Genomic DNA, 27,165 nt, shown 5'->3' on the forward strand with positions numbered 1-27,165 from the left:
CAGTCAATTTCAGAATATTTTCATTACCTCAAAAAGAAACCCTGGACTCCTAATTGATTACACTCCTAAGTAACCACTAATGTATTTCTTGTCCTTAATATATTTGTCTGTTCTGGACATTTCATTTAAATGAAATCATATATAATGTGTGGCCTTTTGTGTTTAGTTTTTTTTTACTTGACATATTTTTAATGTTGTAGCAATCATGTTGTAGCATGCACCAATACCTCACTCTTTTTATGGGCAAATAATATTCCACTATATACCACATTTTTGTTGATTTATTATTCAGCTGATGAACATCTGGGTTGTTTTTAGCTCTTGGCTGTTGTGACTAATGTTACTATGAACACTCATTGCTTAAATACCTGTTTTCAAGCTTTGTGGGTATATATCTAGGAGTGTAACTGCTGGGTTATCATGAACATTTCTTTAAACCAAATAGGCAGATTCCCTTAGCAAAGCCTGTCAACCAGCACAGAACAAGTCTCTGAGTGCCTAAGAGCTCAGTGAATACTGATCCATGCAGTGATGGATGACCACAAGTAAAGGAATGCAGCTGCAGACCAGCATGCTCAAGCACATAAAACAGGAGCAGGAAAAGGTATGAGAAAGACCCTGCTGTAGCACAGATGTCGGCCCAAAGCGGAAGACAGGCGGCTTATTCTGAATCAAATAAACCTGAATGGGCAACTGGCTGACATGTAACTAACCAAAAGACACATATTAACATCTGGACTGGAAAAAAGTGACATATTCATATTAGTTTTTTAGCTAACAGGTAATATTGCCATATGTTTATTTGTGATTCATCCTTTTATATGAATAGCCAAGAGGGATAAATAGAAAAAAGTTCAGAGGAAACAGTACAGAGAGCTGAGGCATATTAATTTTTTAAAAAGCAACTAATATTACTATCCTCAGAGTGATAAAAGAGGAAACCAGGACAGAATGCTATGAAAAAATAATAAAAATAATAGTTCCTGGGAAATTTATGATAATAGAAATAAAAATTCAATAAGAGTTGGGAATTCAAAGTCAAGAAATCTGAGTAGAATGAAAAGTTAAAGATATAAAAGACAAGAAGAAAAGATAAGAATAAATTAGAGGGCCATTTCATGAAGCCCAGAGTTTTCGAAGCTATAACTATCAGAAAGATAAGCAGAAAAGAAGAAAGTACCAAGGAAACAGTGGAAATTCTAAAAGGCCCAGCTCAATGAGTACAAAAAGGCCACTTCATGTCACATCATTATGAAATTTCACAACAGAGCCTACCAGGCTTATCCATCCATGGAATTTTCCAGGCAAGAGTACTGGAGCGGTTTGCCATTTCCTTCAGCTACCCAAAAAACTTAGTAGGAAAAGCTAAGGAATGAGATGTCCATAGGTGCTTAGAAAAACTCAAGGATATCCTGGGGATCTAGAAGGTCATGCTCATGCTCAGGGTTATGTTCAGTAAGGACCTGAAGAGTCCTAAGCATTCACCTCCACCTGACCTTGAAGCTCTGTACAAGCGGAATGTAAAGGTTAAGTCAAGAGCTTTTAACAGCCTGATTCAACATTGAAGGTGTGTCCCAAAGTGCACACAGAATCCCTTGACAAAGACTGGGAGAAGGCATTTAAGGAAACTTCAGTTCCATCATTAGTTGACCACTAAGCAGAAAGCACACACAAGAAAGAATATAGACTTCACAGAATTAGTTTCAAAAAGTCACTAAACAGTGTCCGAGAACAAAGGAGAAACTCCAGCAAGACGGTAGGAGGGGCGAAATTGCATCTAGAATCAAACCCCATACCCACCAGAAACGCTCAGAGGGCTCAAACAAACCTTGCGTGCACCAGGACCCAGAGACCCCACAGAGACTGAGACAGAACTGTGTCTGAGTGGCTCCTGTGGGGGTACGGGGCGGCAGTGGACTACCGCAGGGGCAGGGGCTCTGGGTGCAGCAGACTTCGGTACGGCATAAGCCCTCTTGGAGGAGGCTGCCATTAACCCCACCACAGAGCTGCCAGAACTTACACAGGACTGGGAAACAAACTCTTGGCTGGCATAAACAGAACTCTGTGCGTACCGGGACCCAGTTCTGGTACTGGTAACCCCAGTGACCACACAAGAGACTGACCCAGATTTGCTCGTAAGTGTCCAGAAGTCTCTGGCAGAGGCGTGCGTCAGCAGTGGCCTGATGCAGGGCTGGGGGCACTGAGTGTAGCAGTGCATGCATGGGACCTTTTAAAGGAGGTCTGTCTTCACTACCTTCACCATAGTTTGGCCCAGGTAAATAACAGGGAGGGAACACAGCCCCACCCATCAATAGAAAATTGGATTAAAGATTTACTGAACATGGCCCTACACATCAGAACAAGACCCAATCTCCCCCTCAGTCAGTCTCTCCCATCAGGAAGCTTCCATAAACCTCTTACCCTTCTCCATCAGAGGGCAGACAGACTGAAAACCACAATCACAGGAAACTAACCAAGCTGATCACAAGGACCAGAGCCTTGTCTAACTCAATGAAATGAGTCATGCCTTGTAGAGCCACCCAAGACGGACGGGTCATGGTGGAGAGTTCTGACAAAACATGGTCGACTGGAGAAGGGAATGGCAAACCACTTCAGTATTCTTGCCTTGAGAACCCCATGAACAGTATGAAAAGGCAAAAAGATAGAACACTGAAAGATAAACTCCCCAGATCGGTCGGTATCCAATATGCTACTGGAGATCAGTGGAGAAATAACTCCAGAAAAAATAAAGAGATGGAGCCAAAGAAAAAACAACACTCAGCTGTGGATGTGACTGGTGATGGAAGTAAAGTCTGATGCTATAAAAAGCAATAATGCATAGGAACCTGGAATGTTAGGTCCATCAATCAAGGCAAATTGGAAGTGGACAAAGAGGAGATGGCAACAGTGAACATTAACATTTCAGGAATCAGCAAACTAAAATGGACTGGAATGGGTGAATTTAACTCAGATGACCATTATATCTACTACTGTGGGCAAGAAACCCTTAGAAGAAATGGAGTAGCCATCATAGTCAACAAGAGAGTCCTAAATGTAGTACTTGGATGCAATCTCAAAAACGACAGAATGATCTCTGTTCGTTTCCAAGGCAAACCATTCAATATCACAGTAATCCAAGTCTATGCCCCAACCAGTAATGCTGAAGAAGCTGAAGTTGAATGGTTCTATAAAGACCTACAAGGCTTTCTAGAACTAACACCCAAAAAAAGATGTTCTTTTCATTATAGGGGACTGGAATGTAAGGGTAGGAAGTCAAGAAATACCTGGAGTAACAGGCAAAGTTGGCCTTGCAGTACAGAATGAAGCAGGGCAAAGGCTAATAGAGTTTTGCCAAGAGAACGCACTGGTCATAGCAAACATTTTCTTCCAACAACAAAGAGAAGACTCTACACATGAACATCACCAGATGGTCAATACCAAAATCATATTGATTATATTCTTTGCAGCCAAAGATGGAGAAGTTCTATAGAGTCAGCAAAAACAAGACCGGGAGCTGACTGTGGCTCAGATCATGAATTCCTTATTGCCACATTCAGACTTAAATTGAAGAAAGTGGGGAAAACCACTAGACCATTGAGGTATGACCTAAATCAAATCCCTTACGATTATACAGTGGAAGTGACAAATAGATTCAAGGGATTAGATCTGATAGAGTGCCTGAAGAACTATGAACAGAGGTTGGAGACATTGTACAGGAGGCAGGGATCAAGACCATCCCCAAGGAAAAGCAATGCAAAAAGGCAAATTGGTTGTCTGAGGAGGTCTTATAAATAGCTGAGAAAAGAAGAGAAGTGAAAGGAGAAAAGGAAAGATATTCCCATTTGAATGCAAGAGTTCCAAAGAAAAGCAAGGAGAGATAAGAAAGCCTTCCTCAGCTATCAGTGTAAAGAAATAGAGGAAAACAACAGAATGGGAAAGACTAGAGATCTCTTCAAGATAATTAGAGATACCAAGGGAACTTTTCATGCAAAGATGGGCACAATAAAGGACAGAAATGGTATGGACCTAACAGAAGCAGAAGATATTAAGAAGAGGTGGCAAGAATACACAGAAGAACTATACAAAAAGATCTTCACGACCCAGATAATCACGATGGTGTGATCACCAACCTAGAGCCAGACATCCTGGAATGTGAAGTCAAGTGGGCCTTCAGAAGCATCACTGCAAACAAAGCTAGTGGAGGTGATGGAATTCTAGTTGAGCTATTTCAAATCCTAAATGATGCTGTGAAAGTGCGTACTCAATATGCCAGAAAATCTGGAGAACTCAGCAGTGGGCACAGGACTGGAAAAGGTCGGTTTTCACTCCAATCCCAAAGAAAGGCAATGTCAAAGAATGCTCAAACTATCGCACAATTGCACTCATCTCACACCCTAGTAAAGTAATGCTTAAAATTCTCCAAGCTAGGCCTCAACAGTACATGAACTGTGAACTTCCAGATGTTCAAGCTGGATTTAGAAAAGGCAGAGGAACCAGAGATCAAATTCCCAACATCCGCTGGATCATCAAAAAAGCAAGAGAGTTCCAGAAAAACGTTGACATTTGCTTTATTGACTATGCCAAAGCCTTTGACTGTGTGGATCACAACAAACTATGGAAAATTCTTAAAGAGATGGGAATACCAGACCACCTGACCTGCCTCTTGAGAAATCTGTATGCAGGTCACGAAGCAACAGTTAGAACTGGACATGGAACAACAGACTGGTTCCAAACAGGGAAAGGAGTACGTCAAGGCTGTATATTGTCACCCTGTTTATTTAACTCATATGCAGAGTACATCATGAGACACGCTGGGCTGGATGAAGTACAAGCTGGAATCAAGATTGCAGGAAGAAATATCAATAACCTCAGATATTGCAGATGACACCACATTTAAGACAGAAAGCGAAGAAGAACTAAAGAACCTTTTGATGAACATGAAAGGAGTGAAAAAGCTGGCTTAAAACTAAACATTAAGAAAACTAAGATCCTGGCATCTGGCCCCATCACTTCATGGCAAATAGATGGGGAAACAATGGAAACAGTGGCTGACTTTATTTTTCTGGCCTCCAAAATCACTGCAGTTGGTGATTGCAGCCATGAAATTAAAAGACACTTGCTCCTTGGAAGAAAAGTTATAACCAACCTAGACAGTATATTAAAAAGCAGAGACATTATTTCGCCAACAAAGGTCCTTCTAGTCAAAGCTATGGTTTTTCCAGTAGTCACGTATGGATGTGAGAGTTGGACTATGAAGCAAGCTGAGCGCTGAAGAATTGATGCTTGTGAACTGTGGTGTTGGCTTCTCCGACACTCTTGAGTGTCCCTTGGACTGCAAGGAGATCCAACCAGTCCATCCCAAGGGAGATTAGTCCCGAACATTGATTGGAAGGACGGATGCTGAAGCTGAAACTCCAATACTTTGGCCACCTGCTGCAAAGAGCTGACTCACTTGAAAAGACCTTGATGCTGGGAAAAATTGAAGGCAGGAGAAGGGGACGACAGAGGATGAGATGGTTGGATGGCATCACCGACTCAATGGGCATGAGTTTGAGTAAACTCCAGGAGTTGGTGATGGACAGGGAGGCCTGGTGTGCTGCAGTCCTTCGGGTCACAAAGAGTCGGACACAACTGAGCGACTAAACTAACTGAACTGAAACAAACAACAATCAACTTTAGGGAGCAGGGAAGCAAGTGATTTTTAGACTTGTTACATAATATTCTCTTAAATGTCTGTTTTCAACAAAAATTATATACATATCACAGGGGTGAAAAAGGAATCAATAGAGACTAAACTTGAGGAAACTCAAATTTTCTAAACAAAAACTTTGAATCAGCTATTTTAAATATGTTCACAGATTTAAAAGAAATTAAATTAAAGAATTATGAGGATGATGCTTCACCAAATAAATAATAGCATAAAAATATAGAAATTATATGAGAGAATGTAATAGAAATTCTGGAGTTGAGAAATGCCATTATAACAACTGAAAAAAAATCACTAGGAGGGCTCAACAGCAGATTTAAACACATGGAAGGTAGACTCATAAATAGTGAAACAGCTCAAGTGAAATCCAGTCTGAAAAACAAAGAAAAAAAAGAAAGAAACTGAACAAAGTATAAAAGACCTGTGGGATGGGACTCCATCAAATGTACAGACATGCACATATTGAGAATTCCAGGAGCAAAAAGAGAAAAGAACAAAAATAATATTTGAAGAAATGATAAGTGAAACTTCCTAATTCTGATGAAAAAGATGAAGCTCTTCAAACTCCAAGCACAACAAACTCAATGAGACAGATCAACACCTGGACAGATTACAATCAAACTGTCAAAAGCCAAGAAGAAAGAATCTTAAAAGCACAAGAAAAGCGACTCTCACATACAAAAGATCCAAATAAGAGTAATAGCTGGTTTCTGATCAGAAACCAGGAAGACTAAAAGGCAGCAGGATTAACACTGTTGCTGTTGTCAGTCACTAAGTCACGTCCAACTCTTTGTGACCCTATGGACTGCAGCATGTGAGGCTTCCTTGTCCTCCACCATCTCCCAGAATTTGCTCAAACTCATGTCCATTGAGTCAGTGATATCATCCAATCATCTCATCCTCTGTTGCCCCCTTCTCCTCCCGTCCTCAATCTTTCCCAGCATGAGGGTCTTTAACAATGAGTCATTTCTTTGCATCGGGTGGCCAAAGTATGGGAGCTTTGATTCAGCATCAGTCCTTCCAGTGAATATTCAGGGTTGATTTTCTTTAGGATTAACTGGTTTGATCTCCCTACTTTTCAAGGGACTCTCAACAGTCTTCTCTGGCACCACAATTCAAAAGCATCAATCCTTCAGCACTCAGCCTTCTTTATGATCTAACTCTCACATCCGTAATGACTACTCAAAAAACCATAGCTTTGACTATATAGAACTTTGTTGGCCAAGTGATGTCTCTGCTTTTTAATATGCGGTTTAGATTTGTCATAGTCCTTCTTCCAAGGAGCAAGTGTCTTTTAATTTCATGGCTGCACTCACTGTCTGCAGTGATTTTGAGCATTACTTTACTAGCGTGTGAGATGAGTGCAATTGTGCGGTAGTTTGAGCATTCTTTGGCATTGCCTTTCTTTGGGATTGGAATGAAAATGGACCTTTTCCAGTCCTGTGGCCACTGCTGAGTTTCCCAAATTTGCTGGCATATTGAGTGCGGCACTTTAACAGCACCACCTTTCAGGATTTGAAATAGCTCAGCTGGAATTCCATCACCTCCACTAACTTTGTTCGTAGTGATGCCTCCTTCAAGATGGTGGAGTAGAAGGATTAACATATTCAAAGAAATGAATATAGAAAGCTAAAGCCTATCAAACAAAAATTCCATAGCCAGTAAAATTATCCTTCAAAAATGAAGGATAAATTGAGACATTCTCAGATAAGCAAAAACTGAAAGTTCATCACTGGTAGAACTCTCCCATCAAGAAATGCTAAAGGGAGTCCTTCAGCCTAAAATGAAAGAATACTACACAGTAAATCAAATCCACATGAATAAATAAAGAGCACCAGGAAAGGTAACCACATAGATAAATATAAAGAATAGTTTAAGTGTATTTTTTGTTAACTTTTTTCTCCAGTATTAATTAAAAGGTAAATTCTATAGGGCAATAATTATAAACCTGCGTAGATGAGCATACAATGTATAATGACATATGTTATATGACGATAACAACCCAATGATGGGGAGGGTGAGGAAACAGACCTATCTAGGATCAAAGTTTGTGTATACTATTGAAATTAAGTTAGTATATAATCTGAACTAAACTGTTATAAATTAACATGTTAATTATAATCTCAGGACAACTACTAAGAAAATAACTCAAATATAATTAAAAACCAAGAGGAAATTAAAATGATATACTAGGAAATATTATTCTAACCAAAAAGAGTAGCAGTAATGGTGAAATAAAGGACCAAAAAAGACATGAGATATATCAACAAAAAAGGACAAAATGGCAAAATGTAAATTCTAGATTAATAATTATGTTAAATGTATGTTACTTGAACATTTAAAAGGAGGACACTGGCAAGATGGATTAAAAGGTGATGAAACCATATGATGTTTATAAGAGACACACTTTAGATTCAATGACACAAAAAAGGTTCAAAGGAAAAATATGGAAAAATAGACACCATGAAACCAGAAATCAAATGAGAGTTGAGATGGTTATCAGACAGAATATACCTGAAGAGAAAAATTGTTGATAAAAATAAGGAAAGACATTTTACAAGGATAAGAGATCAATACATCAAGAAAACATAAAATTATAAACATGCATACACTTAACAACTGAGCTCCAAAATATGCAAAGCAAAAATTGACAGAATTACAGGGAGAAGTAGACAATTCAACACTAATAGTTGGAAATGTCAATACCCCACTTTAAATTATGGGTGTGCCAAATAGAAGATAAACAAGGAAACAGAAGATCTGAATAACAGTAAACAAACTAGGCCTAATAGCTATGTACGGAACACTCCATCCAACAAAAACAAAATACACATTTTTCTCAAGTACACATAGAACATTCTCCAGGATAAACCATATCTTAAGTCACAAAATAAGTCTTAATAAATGTAAAAGGACTGAATTCATACAAACTATATTTCTGCACAATGAAATGAAACTGGAAATCAATAACAAAACAAAATGTGGAGCACTGGCACATCATGTGGAAATTAAACACACACTCCTAAACAATCAATGAGTTCATCAAGAAGAAATCACAAGGAAATCATAAAATACTTTGAGATGAATAAAAACAAAAGCACAACATAAAAAATTTATGGGATAGAGAAAACACAGTGCTAAGGGAATTTATAGCTGTAAAATGACTCAAATCATCAACTTAAATTTCCAACTTAAGATACTAAAAAAGAACAAACTACAAAGCAGACAAAAAAATAATAAAGGTAAAATTAATGATATTAAGAAGAGAAAAACAACAGAGAAAAATTCAATGAAACCAAAGGGGGCTTTTTGAAAACATTAACAAAATTGACAAAATTTTAGTTCAGCTAATCAAAAGTAAGGGTGTGTATGTGTGTATATGAATCTGTGTGACCTCATGGACTATAGGTCCACCAGGTTCCTCTGTCCATGGAATTCTCCAGGCAAGAATACTGGAGTGGGTTGCCATGCCCTTCTCCAGGGGATCTTCCTGACCTAGGGAGCAAACCTGGGTCTCCTGCATTGCAGGCAGATTCTTTACCATCTGAGCCACCAAAGAAGCCCCCCCTGCTAGTACGGTTATGCTCAAAATCCACCAAGCTAGGCTGCGGCGTTACATGAAACGAGCACTTCCAGATGTTCAAGCTGGGTTTAGAAAAGGCAGAGGAACCAGAGATCAAACATTCACTGGATTATAGAACAAGCAAGGGAATTCCAGAAAAACATCTGCCTATGTTTCATCGACTGTGCTAAAGCCTTTGACTGTGTGGATCATAACGAACTGTGGAAAACTTTTAAAGAGATGAGAATACCAGACCACTTTACCTGTCTCTTGAGAAACCTGTATACAGGTCAAGAAGTCTAAGTTAGAACCAGACATGGGACAACTGACTGATTCAGGATTGAGAAAGGAGTATCACAAAGGTCTTGTCACCCTGTTTGCTTAACTTATACACAGAGCATATTATGTGAAATGCTGGGCTGGATGAGTTACAAGCTGGAATCAAGATTGCCAAGAGAAATATCAACAACCTCAGATATGCAGATGATACCACTTAATGGCAGAAAGCGAAGAGGAACTAAAGAGTCTCTAGATGAGGGTGAAGGAGGAGAGTGAAAAATCCAGCTTAAAACTCAATACTAAAAAAAATCTAAGACCATGGCCTCCCTCAAAAGATCCCATGCATGTGACTTTGGTGTTGGAGAAGACTCTTGAGAGTCCCTTGGACTGCAAGGAGATCCAACCAGTCCACCCTAAAGGAAATCAGTCCTGAATATTCACTGGAAGGACTGATGTTGAAGCTGAAACTCCAATACTTTGGTCACCTGATGAGAAGAGCTGACTCATTTGAAAAGATCCTGATGCTGGGAAAGATTGAAGGTGGGAGAAGAAGGGGACAACAGAGGATGAGATGGTTGGGTAGGTAGCATCACCAACTCAATGGGCCTGAGTTTGAGTAAACTCCAGGAGTTGGTGATGGACAGAGAGGCATCGCGTGCTGCAGTCTGTGGGGTTGCAAAGAGTCAGACACGACTGAGCGACTGAACTAAACTGAAGATCATGGCATCTGGTCCCATCACTTCATGGCAAATAGAAGGGGAAAAGGTGGAAGCAGAGACTGATTTCCTCTTTCTTGGGCTCTAAATTCACTGTGGATGGTGACTGTAGCCATGAAATTAGAAGATGATTCCTTCCAAACAGGAAAGCTATGAGAAACCTAGACAGTGTGTTAAAAAGCAAAGATATCTCTTTGCTGACAAAGGTCCGTAGAGTCAAGGCTATGTTCTTTCCAGCAGTCAGGTATGGATGTGAGAGCTGGAAAATAAAGAAGGTAAAGTGCTGATTAATTGATGCTTTTGAATTGTGGTGCTGGAGAAGACTCTTGAGAGTCCCTTGGAAAGCATGGAGATCAAACCAGTCAATCTTAAAGGAAATCAACTCTGAATATTCATTGGAAGGGCTGATGCTGAAGCTCCAATTCTTTGGCCACCTGATGTGAACAGCTGACTCGGAAAAGATCCTGATGCTGGAAAAGATTGAAGGCAGGAGGAGAAGAGGGTAACAGAGGATGAAATGGTTGGATGGCATCACTGACTCAGTGGGCATGAACTTGGGCATACTCCAGGAGATGATGAGGGACAGGGAAGCCTGGTGTGCTGCAGTCCATGGGGAAATGAAGAGTTGAACATGACTTGGTGACTGAACAACAACAACTACCAAAATTACAGAAAATAAAAGGGATTATGATGGAAAACCATCAACAACTGTATACCAATAAATAAGAAAACCCAGGTGAAATGGACAAATTCTTAGACAAACTACAGAAAGTAACTCAGAAAGAAACAGAATAGCTGAATAGATGTATATCTAATGAAGAGACTGAATTGATAATCAAAACTCTTCTCACAAAGAAAAGAAAAGGCCCAAATGGCTTCACTGGTGGATTCTACCAAACATTTAAAGAATCAATACAAATCCTTCAAAACCTTCTAAAATACAGACAAGGAGGGAGCACTTCTCAACTTATTCAAGAAGGCCAGTTTTACCTGTTATCAAAAGCAGGCAAAGATATCACAAGAAACTACATACTGATAAATATCCCTTATGAATATCAGTGCAAAAATCCTCAAAAAAATGTAAAAAGTGAGGCCTAGCCCCAAAAGGCATGGTTGGTTCAACACATAAAAATCAATCATTCTAATACACCAACTGGTAGACTTCAGAACAAACACCACATAATCATCTCAATCTACCCAGAGAAGGCATCTGATAAAATCCAACATCCTCTCATGATACTGCTGTAGTTGTTGTTTAGTCACTAAGTCCTGCCTGACTCTTTTGTGACCCCATGGATGGTAGCCCACCAGGTTCCTCTGTCCATGGTATTTCCCAGTGAGAATACTGGAGTGGGTTGCCATTTCCTATCCATGAGATCTTCCTAGCCCATAGATCAAACTCATGTCTCTTGCACTGGCAGGCGGATTCTTCACCATTGAGTCAGGAAAGCCAGTTTCATGATATATACTTAACAAACTAGGAATGAAGGTAAGCTTTCTCAACCTGATGAACAGTATTTATGAAAAACCCACAGCTGATATCACACTTAATGATGAAAGACTGAAAGCTTTCACTTTTAAAGAAGAAAACGTAACTTGTATATATGTTCTGTGTGTTCAGTCGTTCAGTTGTGTCCAACTCTTGGCGACCTCATGGACTGTAGCCATCCAGGCTCCTCTGTCCATGGAATTTTCCAGGCAAGAATACTGGAGCAGGTTGCCATTTCCTCCTCCAGGGGATCCTCCCTACCCAGGGATCAAATGGGAGTCTCTTAGTCTCCTGCACTGGCAGGCAAGTTCTTTGTACTAGCGCCACCTGGAAAGCCCTAGTTGTATGCATCAGTTCAGTTCAGTCGCTCAGTTGTGTCCAACTCTTTGTGACCCAATGGACTGCAACACACCAGGCTTTCCCGTCCATCACCAATTCCCGGAGTTTACTCAAACTCATGTCCATTAAGTCGGTGATGCCATCCAACCATCTCATCCTCTGTCATTCTCCTCTCCTCCCGCCTTCAATCTTTTCTAGCATCAGGTTCTTTTCCAATGAGTCAGTTATTTGCATCAGGTGGCCAAAGTGTTGGAGCTTCAGCTTCAGCATCAGTCCTTCCAATGAATATTCAGGACTGATTTCCTTTAGGATGGACTGGTTGGGTCTCCTTGCTGTCCAAGGGACTCTCAAGAGTCTTCTCCAACAGTTCAAAAGCATCAATTATTCAGTGTTCAGCTTTCTTTATGGTCCAACTCTCACATTCATACATGACTACTGGAAAAACCATAGCTTTGACTAGACGGACCTTTGTTGGCAAAGTAATGTCTCTGCTTTTCAATATGCTGTCTAGGTTAGTCATAGCTTTTCTTTCAAGGAGCAAGTGTCTTAATTTCATGGTTGCAGTCACCATCTGCAGTGATTTTGGAGCCAAAAAAAATAGTCTCTCACTGTTTCCATTGTTTCCCCATCTATTTGCCTTGAAGTGATGGGACCAGATGCCCATGATCCTGGTTTTCTGAACGTTGAGTTTTAAGCCAACTTTTTCACTCTCCTCTTTCACTTTATCAAGAGGTTCTTTAGTTATTCTTCATTTTCTGCTATAAGGGTGGTGTCTAAAATGTGCCCAAAGCCAGGAAATAAATAAGTAGTTGAGAGCGTTATTAAGTCCAGATCAAATCTTAATGAATTCAGTTGAATAAGTAAATAAATGTTTGTTCTTAATGGCATAATAAAAAAATAGCTCATTATATCAAAGAGTTGGACATGATTTAGTGACTGAACAACAAAAATAAACATGGAAGAAAGAAAAAAAAGACTAAAAGTTCTCCTAAGACCAACAAAAGAAAAGGATACCAGTTCTATTCAGCATCGCACTGGAGGTTCTAGCCACACCAATTAGGCAAGGAAAAAAAAAATCAGATTGGAAAGGAAGAAGTAAAATTATCTCCATTTGCAGATGACATGGTCTTATGTAGAGAAAATCCTAAGGCATTCACAAAAAATATTATAAGAACTTATGAATGACTTTGGCTAGGTTGCAAGATACAAGATCAATACACAAAAATCAATTATATGCCTATATACTGGCAATATATAATCCAAAAATTAAGAAAACAATTCCACTTAAAAAGCCCCCAAAAGAATGAAATATCTGAGAATAAACTTAATAGACGAAGTATAAGACTTGTGCACTGAAAATCAGAAAACATTGTTGAAAAAGGAGATTTAAATAAGTGGAAAGACATCCTGTTGTTCACAAACTGGAAGACTTACTTGATTTAAACACTGAACTTGATCCCCATAAAAACTCAAGCTAACGTTTTTTTGCAAAATCTGAAACACTGATACTAAAATTCTAATGAAAATGCGTGGAACCCACAATAGTCAAAAAACGTTGAAAGAGAACAACAAAGTTTGAGGAATCACATTTGCCAATTTCAAAATTTACAACCAAGAAATAATAATCAAAATGTTCCTAAGGAGAGATATGCAGACCAATGGGATAGAATTGAAAATCAAGAAATAAACCTATATATTTACAAGCAATTGAATTTTGACAATGATGACAAGAAAATTAGAATGAGAAAAAGTAGCCTTTTTACAAATGGTACTGGGACAACCAGATTATCTACAGGCAAAAGAATGAAACTGGAGTCCCTACTTCAAATCATCTACAAAAATTAACTCAAAATGGATCAAAGACCTAAATGTAAGAACTAAAACTTTAAAACTCTTAGAAACAAAGAAAGGCATATATTATTGTGACTTTTGAATTAGGCAATGGCCTCCTACATGTGACACTAAAAGCACAAGCAATAAACGAAAAAAACAGAATAATTAAAATTCTTCAAGATTAAAACCTTTGTGTTTCAAAGAACACTCAAGAAAGTGAAAAGGTAAGCCATGGAATGGGAGAACACTGGCAAATCATATATCTCATCAGGGACTAGTATCAACAATAGAAAATAAACAAATGGAGAAAACTCTTACAATTCAACAATAAAAAGGCAACCTACTTAAAAACTGAGCAAAGGATCTTAATTGACACTTCTTTAAAAAAAAATACCATGAGATATTAGAATCAGAATGGCTATAATCTAATAGGATGGCTACAATCAAAAAGACTGACAATAACAAATGTTGGTAAGGATGTAGAAAAATTGCTACCTTCATTCATTACTGATGGAAATGTGAATTGGTACAGTCACTTTTAAAATGAGTTTGGTATTCCTCAGAAGTTAAACAGAGTTACCTATAAACAATTCAGCTTTTAGGTATATACATAAGAGATCCGAAAACCAATGTTCACTTGTACACAAATGGCAGCATTATTTATAATAACAAAAAAATGAATGAATACATGCTATAACATTATATTGAGGAAAGAAGTCAGTCACAAAAGACTACATATTGTATGACTGAATTTTTATGAAGTGTCCAAAACAGGGAAGTCCGTACACAGGAAATGGATTAGTGGTTGCCAAAGGGTGGGGAGAGGGAGAAATGAGAAGTGACTATTAATGAGCACTGGTTTTTTCTTGGGAGTGAGGAAAATGTTCTGAAATTAAACAGTGGTATGGTTATACAACTTTGTGAACACACCAAAACCCACCGAATTGTGTATTTTAAAAAAAAAGAACACTAGATATCTTCAAAATCCCTGAAAGATGATTATTTCTAGTCTGGAATTCCATGTATGAACTTAAATACTGGGAAAATGGCAACTGAGGCTAGGTAACTGAGAGGGGAGATGCTCTAAGAGAGCTAACTCCTCAGCTACCATAACCAAAAGCCAATTTTTGCTGTTTAAAAAATTTTAATTTCATAAACAGCAATATTAGAAAATGTCTTTCAACTATAGCAATACTAAGAGAAATAACAAAAAGACTGTCTCTGAGTGGTGACCTACAAGTGGCAAGGAACTGACATATTTCATTTTCATCTCTCTGCATTTATTAATTCAATACAAAATTTAAAATGATTATTTAAAAAAGAGAAACATCATCATACTCTAAGAAACTGAGCTATCTAAGAAAAATGTAGTAGAAAAGGCCTGGGACTAGGGTCACTGAACATGAATTTGAGCAAACTCAGGGAGATAATGGAGGACAAAGGCGCCTGGCACACAGGAGTCCATGACATCACAAAGAGTTGGACACAGGGGTCCAACTTATCAGGGGTCACAGGACTTATCAGGGGTCACAGGACTGACATCTTGTCCTGTGTCATTTATTCGCGATCTAATAATGAGCTAATCACTGTGTCTAGTTTCTGTAAAATTGAGAATAAAATTACCTTTGCCCCTTACTGAGGAGCTGTTAGGAAAATCAAATGAAACACTTAAAAGCAGATTTAAAAGCATTGTTTAAAAAGGAGAAATTATGTACTATCTACGTAATACTATAAATACCCAAATATTTTAGATTTCACTTATCAAAGTAGATATCAAACTGGACAGATATCAATATGCAAAACTGTCTATCTCCAGGGTTTACTTTAACCTGAATCACCTGGATGAAGTGTCAGAACAGAAACAGACTCAAAGGGAAATTTCAAAACCTGCCAAATAAATGAAACGATGTGCTTATTATCTATTAGGAACAGGATTTCTTCTTCTGGAAATAAATTACGTCTTCTGGAAAACATGTACATGTCCGTACATTAATTTTTAAAAATTAAAAAAAAACAGCACTTACCTTCACAGTCAAATCCTCTTTACCCAGTGTGACGTGGACCTGAATAGGCGGATAAACACCTTTGTCAGCATGATGCTCCATCGTTGCTCTCATTGCATTCTGAAATACATAAGGGTTACGTTAAAAATACAACTTTAAAGAAAGAGAGAAACTAAGTACAATTTTCAAGTAAATATGCACTCCTTGTATTTTTAAAGAATTTAATGAAAACATGCCTAAGAGTCATAATTCATAACTAAATTTAAAGAACTACTTCTAAAAAATAAGTCAGTTTTAGAGGACTTGGTAGGTAAAAATCCCAACTAAATTCTGCATATTTTCTAAAATCAGAACCTCAACATTTTTAGCTAGCTTCATATGAAAGCAGAAAATTCTACCCAAATATTTTTATAATTTGGTAGATAATGGGCAAACCTTATTTTTGAAAACAGTCTCATCTCTATTTTAAAGAACCATTTTAATTGTCATAAATTGCTTTAAGAAAAAGCAATTTTTTCATTTAGTACTAATAGCAGGTCTTACTATGATGTAGAAATGAATCTAATTTACTACTAATTGGAAACTAGAATATTTATTTACACAGTAAGACAGTTTTGACCAATTCCTAAAGGATACAGGGTACACAACGTCAACAGAGCATAAGCACTAAGCAATCACATGACATGTAGCATTGAAGCAGGAACTGCTAAGCTTAGATACAGTTTAAAAGGCAAAAGACTGGACTGCACGTGGAGTGTGCAGCCCTGGAACACCAATAGGACAGAGTCCCCCGAGGAAGAGATTCTGTCCTCTCTACCGAAGGCCATTTAAGATCAGGTTGCAGATGGAAGCCATTATTACCGACATAATATAAAATCTATTACATAATATGGTAATATTTCTTTTACTAAGCATCATAGGGAACAAAATCTTTAGGTGACTGAAATTTCAAGGAAAAAATTACTTTTAATCCTTTCAGTGCAAACCGTTTATTCATTTAACCACTTTGGTAGAAAGGTTTTTGTAAGATATTAGATACATTCTTGCTGTCTAGAACCAAGAACATTTTTCAATCTTTGCTATTCTAAGACAGTCAGCCAGTTTTTCTATGTTTCAGTGTATTTTTCTTTTTTCATGATCAGGCTGAAAGCCACCTCTTCTCTCTTCCACCTGCTCCTGGCTGAAGACATGGTAATCACACTGAGAGACTACAGGCTTGATGTGGGGTAATATTTTCAGCCACATGGACCCATACTCCTCATCACCCACTTTCCTGTCTACCAGCAACTGTCTTTGGTATGCTGATGAGAAAAAATGTACTCTCAACATTATTAGCACAATTGTATTTAGTTTTCAAAATTTGTCATAAAGAGCAAATATAACAGCAGAAGTCACATAAGTCAATGTAAGTGACTTTCTCCAAAAAAATGCATACAATAATGCATATGATAGTAGGACTGTGGTCCTTTAGGGGTGGAGAATCATTCTAAACATTTTGCTTTGTAAAAATACAAATAAAATTGTATCAAACACCCATAATGTGCTGCCATTGTATAAGATATTTAGGATGTTATTCTCAATCTTCCTAACAACCTGGATAATAGTATTATCCTCGCTTGACAGAGGAGGAAACTGAGGCTTGGGGTTGAGGGACTTCCACAAGGTCACACACATTTTAGGTGGCTGAATTGGAATTCAAATCCAGGTCTTTCTGAGTCCCAGGCCTGAGCTTACCACTACACTGAGGGCATCAGTGTTGATCAACAGCTTATCTCCCTTGATGTGCCATGACGCTGAACACCAATGGCATCTTTTAATGAAACTGAGGAAAACCTGGTAGACTATTTAAACTTTCAAAGCAGATTCCTAACCTTAGGAAAGGACTGATAAAGGTGATGTAATACTATGTTACAAACCTTGAAAAGTTCAAACACCATGTGATAGAGATGGGATGGTACATAAACCACTTGTATTGGCTGTCCTGGTGATTTTGCTACAGAGCAGAAGAGAAAAATATGAAAGTACAGAGAGATGTGCTTAAAGCATTTTAAAGAATATATTGTGTAGTGCTGAAAAGAAAACATTTACTATGGAGGACAGTACTACTGGGGGGAGAAGGGCTACCCCCTTTACTTTACTGTATCTGCGTCTGAATGCCAGGCTCACACAATTTATACCTGCCTATGACAACATGAGTCCTGCAGTCACTCTTGCAAGCCTGCATAACCATCTACCAACCCATCTTCCCATTCTTGTTTATGATGGTTGAGTCTGTTTAAGACACTCAGTCTTACGGTCAGAATTTTTTCCTTCCAAAAAGAAGTGTTAAAGTCTTTAAATTCCATGGTCCAACTCACATAAATACATTCTTTCTTTAAAAAGCCATTTTTTAATTGTTTCACCCAGGTGGGATGTTTTGTTTTATTTTGGGCATTTCTGTGCATATAGATTCAAACAAAAACTTTTGAGTTAGCATTGACTTATCAAGGGCCACTAATTCTACATTCAAACATGTTTAACAGGAGCCCAGTTGGGGGGAGACAACAGATAATAAGCAAACCAGAACTTTCAGTGAAGGCATAAGAGTCGCCATACCTCAGAATTCTCATTCAGCCAATAAGCTGGACTCTCCAATGAATAAACTGGCTCTCAGAAACACAGATAGTACATCTGGAAACTGCCCACAGCAGTTCAGGTTCCCAAACTATCACTTGTGCCTTGAGGTTCTTATTCACTCAAAGTACTATTATGGCTTTAGAAAAACCAGGCAACTCTATTTTCAAGGGGGCAACTTCTTCCACTGCCTTCCCACTCTAAGGTCCAGAATACAACTCAGCAGAAGCCTATTTAATTTTATTCTTCTTACAGGGTCATTTTAACTGAGGTACTGTCTCCCTCTATCAAACTACCCTACCTCCAGGGAAAACAGAGACAACTCATCAGTCTCCTTCTAAGGCATCTAAACCTTTTGTGTCCAAAAGAAGACCATCAGAGATAATCAGAGTCTCAAACAGATGGACATCTTTCTTTCTTCTTTTACATCTCCAGTCTTTTTACTTCCTTGACAATAAAAAGTTGGTTTACAACTCAGGAAGTAGAAATCTTAAAGGGTAAACCTTACATTAGTGAAGTACATATAAAAGTCAGATGTAATTTTCTTGAAAGCATTAGTCGCTCAGTCGTGTCTGACTCTTTGCGACCCCATGGACTGTAGCCCACCAGGCTCAGGCTCCTCTGTCCATGGAATTCTCCAGGCAAGACTACTGGAGTGGGTAGCCATTCCCTTCTCCAAGGGGTCTTCCTGACCCAGGGATCAAACCCGGGTCTCCTGCATTGCAGGCAGATTCTTTATCGTCTGAGCCACCAGAGAAGGATCACTTTTTTCTGTGACTAACCAGGAAATAAAAAATAAGCAAAGAATCAATATTATCAATTAAAATAATGAAAATGGGAAAGAAAAAGGCAAAATGTCTTTCAGAAAAAATCCAACTAAATTAAAAAATATACATATATACGTACAAACACATAAATACATATATTTTTAACATGATTTCTCTCCCTCAGCTTTCATATCCAATGAAGAAGTTGTTTTATATTAAAACAAATCTAACTTCTTATCATTCCTTCTCAGGTAATCATAACACTAATCATTAAGGAAAAGGGATTAGGCTTACCATTTAGTTCTTCAAGTTCTAGTTCGGGAGAGTTAATATAATACAAATCACACAGACGCCTAGCATTTTCATAGCCATCTAGTGCGAATCAAAACAAAAAAGTCATTAAATAAATTTACTTCTGCTTCATGAAGATGGCAATAATATATAGACAAATGAAATTTTAAAGCTTTCTACAGAAAAAAAAATATACTTTAATAATCTTAGTTTGGGGAAGGTCTTTTTAAAATATGACATGACAAAACCTAAGGCCATATAAAGCAAAAAGTGACAGATATGATTACAAAAAAATTTTCAAATATCTGTATGGGAAAAGACACCATAACAAAGTAAAAAGAAAACCAGCAGATTGAAGAAAATATTTACAATACACATAACAAAAATTTAGAGTTGGTAAGGGTTTAGGGAATACTCACTCTCATTCATTGTTTGATACATTTTTGGAGTTAAAAAATTTTAAATGCATTTTAAATATTTTTAATTCTAGAAATCCTGCCTTCTAAAATACTAGCAAAAGTCAGCACATATATAAGGATGTCTACTGCAATACTGTTGGTGATAGAAACAACAGAAATATGCATCAATAGGAGTATGGATTAATACATTCTGATACATCCCTAACAGTCATTCAAAAACCTGGTGTATATCCACATGTACTACACATGGCACAATGTTTGTAAATTTACAGAAAAACATACACAAAGTATCTTATGTTCCAAAAACAGCAATGTAAGACCAACAATTATGTGTGTGCACAAGCATACATGGTACAAACAGAAAAAGCTGTGGCAAGATACAAGCCAAACTATTATGAATTATGGCTTCAATATAGGGAATTAGGAGGGAATAAGGAAATATTTTGGAAGTCAAATAGATACCCTCATAATATCACCACCTTTTGCCTAATAAAGCATGGTATCAACAAAACATTCATCCTATACACAGTGCACAATTAGTATTATAAAGTCATTTTTAAACCCATGCATGGGTTATATCATTTTATCTCATGATTCAAATAACTGTTTTAATAGCAAGAAAAAACACTCAACAATTTTGATTTTGGCATTCTTTCTGAAAGGAGAAATGTATTTACCTTTAATAACTTCAACCACATTGCAGTTTGGATTTATACTTCCAACGTGTTTGCGATGAGATAGGCTTCCTTTGCCTTTTCCACCAAATAATAAAGCTATAAAAAATTAAAAAACAAATAAAATAAGCTAAAATACATAATGTCGCTGTCTGGATTTGAATACTGTTTCTCTAATTGGTACCAAACAGTAGAACAAGTATTTTCCTTAAAACATAAACATTTCACATAACGTTAAACATAAATTTAAAAACCTTTCAATGGTAGTCTATTTGCTTTCCTTAATAAAAAAAAAAAAAGTAAAAGTAAATGTTCTCCCTAAAAGGAAGTTTTCTAAATAAATGTAAAATATATCAACACAGATTATTTAGCTTCTTCTCTTGACTTCCAGACACTTACAGTGCTGATTAAGTAACATTCTAATTGAAATTCGACTCATGTAGAAACGATCCAAAAAATACTGAACATTCTGGCTGGTGACAGGATCCACCCCGAAGCTCTCCTTGTATTCAACCACACCTTCAGCCATTGTGGGTATCACGTCATTGTGTCGGTTCCTGATCCGTATCACAGTGTCTGTAAAGCTAAACAAACCTGTCTGTCAAAACAGCCAAATATTTTGGCAAGTGAATGTGATACTAAAATCTAAATTTAGCCAATTATACTAGACAAGAAATGCCTAATTCAGTAAAAGCAGCATCAAGGCATGTTTTCTTACACTTATTTAAGTAAATTTCAGATCATAAAACATACCATCTCTATGGAGATGTTAAGAAACTCCAAAATAAATAAAACTTGTGAAATGTAATTATTTTCTTGGAACTCCTAAAAGTAAGGCTGCCGCAAAACACAATCCTACCAAATGTGAAGGGTTTTCTTTAACCATCATCAACTAAGATTATTTCAACACCTGCTAAGAGGATGGGATCCAGGCACAGTCAGCGTAAGAGAAGACAGAGCACTTGCTTCCAGGGAACACGTGCTCTGTAAGGAATGACGATGAATGAGCCAATAAAGGCTGTCTGTTTTGGAACCATTCCCCAGGTTAAAAAGAGAAAGGGCCACTTAGAAAAGTAGAAAGGGATTCTAATTCCATTCATTCTATGAGTTTAAAAAAAATGGGAGAAGAAAAAGTGACTGTGTGTTCAAAGAAAAATCTTCAAATCATCCAGCATTTCTATTTCTGTTATTTGAAGACACTGATGCTTGAAGACACTACTGCATGGCTTTGCCAACAGACGTCCGTCTAGCCAAAACTATGGTTTTTCCGGTAGTCATGTATGGATGTGAGAGCTGGACCATAAAGAAGGCTGAGTGCTGAAGAATTGACGCTTTTGAACTGTCGTGTTGGAGAAGACTCTTGAGAGTCCTTTGGACTGCAAGGAGTTCCAACCAGTCAATCCTAAAGGAAATCAGTCCCGACTATTCTTTGGAAGGACTGATGCTAAAGCTGAAGCTCCAATACTTTGGCCACCTGATGCAAAGAAATAACTCACTGGAAAAGACCCTGATGCTGGTAAAGATTGAAGGCAGCAGGACAAGGGGACGACAGAGGATAAGATGGTTGGATGGCATCACTGACTCAATGGACATGAGTTTGAGCAAGCTCTGGGAGTTGGTGATGGACAGGGAAGCCTGGTGTGCTGCAGTCCATGGGGTCACAAAGAGTTGGACACAGCCCAGCGACTGAAGTGAACTGAACTGCATGGCTAATTTAAAGAACTAAATGAAAGAGGAAACAAGTCTTAGTTGTGAAGTAACAAAATCCACCTAATAATATATCCATCAGAACTCATACTTCCAAATGACTGCTTCCTCATTCAAAATCTTCGAAGTCATCATCTTGACTACTATTAACCTATTCCAATGATGGTCTCATTGCTCAAAATATTTTTGGAATTCCTAGTTTGTAATTAGTTTCAAAACCAAACTGTTAATCCAAAATACAAACAAAACTTCTCAAAAACAATTCATCATTTCTAGTCACTTCTTAATCATTTATTTCACATCTCTCTCTTTTGTCAAAACCAAAATAACATTATTCCACCTGGCTGCCCACATTATTTTTTTAAAATTCAGCTCTGAATGACTATTTTCACAAGGTTTTTCAGCATAACATTTACCTTTAAGTAAGACTGGATGGGTCTAAATCCATTTGCTGTCCATGTGAGCCTAATGCTATTTTAAGACTTTTTGTGCACAGATAGTATCTCTTTTTGTACAGATAGCATTATTTCAGTAGAGTCATTTTAAAGAGTAAATGACATCATCTGTGTAAATTTTGCTGCATACCTACACAAATTCTTGGTGTTATTTTCAGACCAAAATCATGTTTAAAAAGTGAAATGTTGCTATCACCTTTAAAGACAGTAAAAAAAAATGTGTAATGGACTTGGAGGACAACAACAGAGACAGTCTTTAAGTTCTGAGCAACATTCACTGGAATAAGCAGGTAACTTGCCTTAGGGGACTATGGGGCTTATTAGTCCTGGTATGTTGATTATGAATAGGTCACATTACTTACATTGTCTTGCAGACCACAGGTCATAAACTAGAGACAAGTTTTTGTCCTGCAGGCCTTCAGTGTTTGTTGAAAGTTTAGTTTCCAATCTTTCAAAATTAGGAAATCTAACTTAAAAAAACAAAAATAACTAGATTTGCAGCTTTTCTTATACCCACCCCCCGCAAGACACACACACACATCACGTGATCTGGGCAGTGTTTTTGCTCGGCAATGGTCAGTAGAGCTGAGGCTGTCCTTCAGAAGCACACACTCGTCTCCAAGTCTTCACCAGTCTCCTACCATCCAAGTGGCCCTGAGACCACATCAAGATTTCCCCTGATCACCACATTTGAACTGCATCTTTCTTTACACTCGAGTGAAGAGAAACATGAAGCTTTTCTTATGCCCAGTCCAATTTCTGAATTTATGTTACCTGGCTGGCCTGTATGAACTGCGACAGACACATATACCATCATATGTTCTAAAGTAGCAAAAAGCCAAAAGTTAATCAATTTCCCTAAAATGATCCAATAGCAATACATTTACATTTTTATATGATGTTCAAAGAGTATATGATGATGTTTTATGTGATGTCCAAATAAGGCAAAACAACTGTACTTACTCATAAATAGTTTTAGCATCTTCAGCACTTTTGTCCTTAAACTCAAGAAGCTCTTGAAGACTCTGGATATACCTAAAATGTAAATCAACCCCTTGTAAGGTTGTTCTTTTATATTTTGAAAGTCCGATATTATGAAAATGATCAAGTGGCATTTTAAACATTTCTTTACTGTTAATTTTTAGCAAATTATGATTGAAGTGAGATTTGTATACCCATTCACATTCAAGCAAAGTGCCTGACAGTAATTAGAAGGTACATTTTCTCCTAAAAGCTTAGGTTAAATTTGACTTAAGAATCTCCTATTTCTTTTTTCAGTTCTCTACTCTAAGTAGTTTTTAAGTTTCTTAAAATTACCACTGTACATTACAGTATAAATATACTGATGGTCATGGGAACTGAGTCTGTCACCAACAATTATGTGATCTTGGGCAAATGACTTAACTTGCCTTAGTCTCAGTAAAATGTGGAGGCCAGCTTACCTTGGTCTAAGAATCTAACTTAAACGTCTTTGTTTTAAAACCATAATTGTAGATGTTACATCCAGTTGGCAAATGCTTATTGAAAGTCTACAATCTAACACATGGTTCTTCTAAACAACTGAACAAAAACACAAAAGTCATGAAAATGCACATTTTTAATTTACCTAAAAATACAGTGGAGCAAATGACCCGGGAAAGGAGCAAAATGAGGAAAGTCAAATGACTCTCTGAAGGTCTTGCTGCAGAGCACAATGGCAGCGAAGGGCCAGAGCCAAAACACCTATCAGTCAATGACCTCTAGTGTAAGGTCTGCTTTGGCTGGACCTTCAGCTGCCATATTGTAGTAGGTGTCCAGGGGCAATGAAAGTGTTTTAAAAATCTGCAAATCTCCATGTTGGTTTGGAAAGTTGTTTCTGACAAACAATATGCCCTACTGCATGCCAAGGCATTCCAAAGTCTAGTGATTCTGAGTCTACTCTTGTGACTTAACCCTTACTCTTCACTGGCAAGAACAATTATGCTTTTATTCAGAAGATACTGAAACCAAGCAGGACCCTTTGGGGCTCCTGGGCACAGAAGCCTTTCCCTGGCTCCCATTTCATATTTGTAGGCAACAGACTCCAGTCTCTATGATCTTCCTTAAGGTCCAAAGGGCAGGTTCAAACAGGTGCTCATCAGGGAAGAGAAAGGATGCAGAGACAAGGGAGAAGCAGCCAAGAAACAATAGTGCAGACTTGGGAGTTGGTCCGGTTTCACCTCAAGAGATACACATCTTTGAATTCTTTGATAGCACTAAAACGCCCAAACAAAAGAAAGATATTAGCATTTTTCATTCCAGAGAAGGTTTGATAATCTCAAGAAGTATATCAGGAGACCACCTGAGGCCAGATTAAAGGCCTGTAGGCCCTGCATGTACCCTGATCATTATCAGCAACCTCTCGCTTGAACCACTGCTATAAAACTCCTCACCAAACATCCCCGGCTTGGGACACACAGTTTTTCATGGCAAGATCCTGCTGTATCCTCCTTTGCCTGGCAAAGCAATAAAGCTATTATTTTCTACTTCACCTGAAACTCTGGCTTCAAGATTCAATTCAGCACCAGTGAACAGAGGCAGAGTTTTTGACATTAAATTGTCAACATCTACAATGTGTTAGGCACAGATATTTTAAAAATGTAACATAGTCTACTTTTAATGATTTTTTTTAAAAAAGAAGGAATAAACCACCATAGAAAATTATCTGTCCTCCTTGCATCAGAGTTCCTAAACAAATGTCTCTTACTTAAATCACATTTCTAACTATTCCATTTTTGGAGTGGAGAGTCTCTGATTATCAATTATGGAGCAGTCATATTTCTTTCACTTATTTTAAAAAGTTGACATTATATCAGCTTCTCCCATAATTATAATGCTTACAACAGGAAAGCTAGGATCTCCATAAATCATAATTGGGAAATGCCTTGCAACTAAATTTTTCCATTGAAGACTGAACTCTGGCAAACTCTTTTGTTTGAAATGTATAGTGATTAACAGAGTAACACTTTTAATAACATTAACAAGAAAGGCTGTATACAGGTGGCCACATATGGATGCACACCCTTAATAACTCTACTGTCATTTTTTAGAAGGGAGATCATAGTTTCTACACAATTCTAGTAACTTCTAATTGTCTTTAAATGGTAGAATAAATATTCTAACTTTTGTGATTTATTAAGATATACTTCAATAAGATAAATTCAGTTTATAAAAAATACTTACACCCTTTAAGACATTTTATTAATCTGACTTCAGCATACAGCAGTAGAAACAAGCAAATCTAAGTTTGAATCCCAGCTCTACTATGAATGTTTTTGCCTTAGGCAAAGGACTTAATCTGTAGGTACCTCCATTTCTTCATCTGTAAAATGAATGCCTACTGGGCAGGGTTATTGAAGTGATTAAAGGTAAAGTATATAAATCTCTAGCTATCAACTTATGGTAGATATTTTTATTACATTATGAAATAACATCCTTGGAGATTTAATAACACAAATCTCAAATATAGTGTCTGTATTTCTGTGCATTTCTGATCGTTTTTTTAAAACCAAAAAGTAGTACAGTCCAGGATTCAGGTGACCAGGCCAGACACACCCAAACAGAGGAGGAGGAATGCTGCTACTACCTTGAGACACCATTGAAGAGTAAAGAAGTATTTGCTGTAACTTTGGGTAAAGTCTACAACTCCACTTAAACTGCAAACACAGGAACAGTGAATCTTACCAGCTCTGTACCAACTGAACTGATGGTGTCCTGAGAAGATTATCTGGAAGAAGACTTATTTCTTTCATTATATTTGCCAATCTCACAGGCAGCTCTTGCCGCAGAAACATAAATGAGGTCTTTTCACAAGCATTCACAGATCCTGAAACCAAATACAGTGTGAACAGCAGTAAGTGGAAGTCATAAGGCAGAGAAATGCAGACAGAGTTATTTGGCAAGTGATATCATCACCATAATGACAAGGCAAGAGGAGCATGGGACAAGACAGTCCAGTCTCTAGGGCTGTGCGACATCCTGAACCACCTTCCATCCACACTGTAGAGCATCAGTGAGGTTATTTTTCTGTCTCCGTTATTCACAACTCCCATCTTAGAACTAAGACAACCTAGGCAAGTCTGAGCAAGGCACAGTTTGATTAACGTAGGACCTGTAAAAAGCCTATCCTCTATAACCTGTTGCTGCTATCATTTTAAAAACTTGTTTCCTAACTCTAGGTTTATGAGAAAAACCTAAGAAACAGTGGAAATTTTGACATGTTCATGAGAAGATTCATTGAGTCCAGGTAGAACCACTATACTAATTGCCATAAGCAAACAGTAAATGAAGAGG

At 37.7% G+C, this 27,165-nt stretch overlaps 1 protein-coding gene across 1 annotated transcript in view; it reads right to left on the reverse strand.

The window, feature by feature from the left end:
- PDK1 (pyruvate dehydrogenase kinase 1) overlaps window positions 1–27,165 on the reverse strand; it is a 41,478-nt gene that overhangs the window by 12,681 nt on the left and 1,632 nt on the right. The window contains exons 2-8 of the mRNA XM_043894289.1: window positions 26,557–26,698; window positions 23,818–23,889; window positions 21,092–21,276; window positions 20,696–20,791; window positions 19,603–19,680; window positions 17,845–17,921; window positions 15,950–16,048 (exon numbers count right to left, since the gene is read on the reverse strand). Of these exons, the coding sequence (XP_043750224.1) occupies window positions 15,950–16,048; window positions 17,845–17,921; window positions 19,603–19,680; window positions 20,696–20,791; window positions 21,092–21,276; window positions 23,818–23,889; window positions 26,557–26,698 (749 nt within the window). The remainder of the gene's footprint in view (window positions 1–15,949; window positions 16,049–17,844; window positions 17,922–19,602; window positions 19,681–20,695; window positions 20,792–21,091; window positions 21,277–23,817; window positions 23,890–26,556; window positions 26,699–27,165) is intronic.

Source organism: Cervus elaphus, chromosome 33 (assembly GCF_910594005.1).
Source record: "Cervus elaphus chromosome 33, mCerEla1.1, whole genome shotgun sequence".
NCBI lineage: Eukaryota > Metazoa > Chordata > Mammalia > Artiodactyla > Cervidae > Cervus > Cervus elaphus.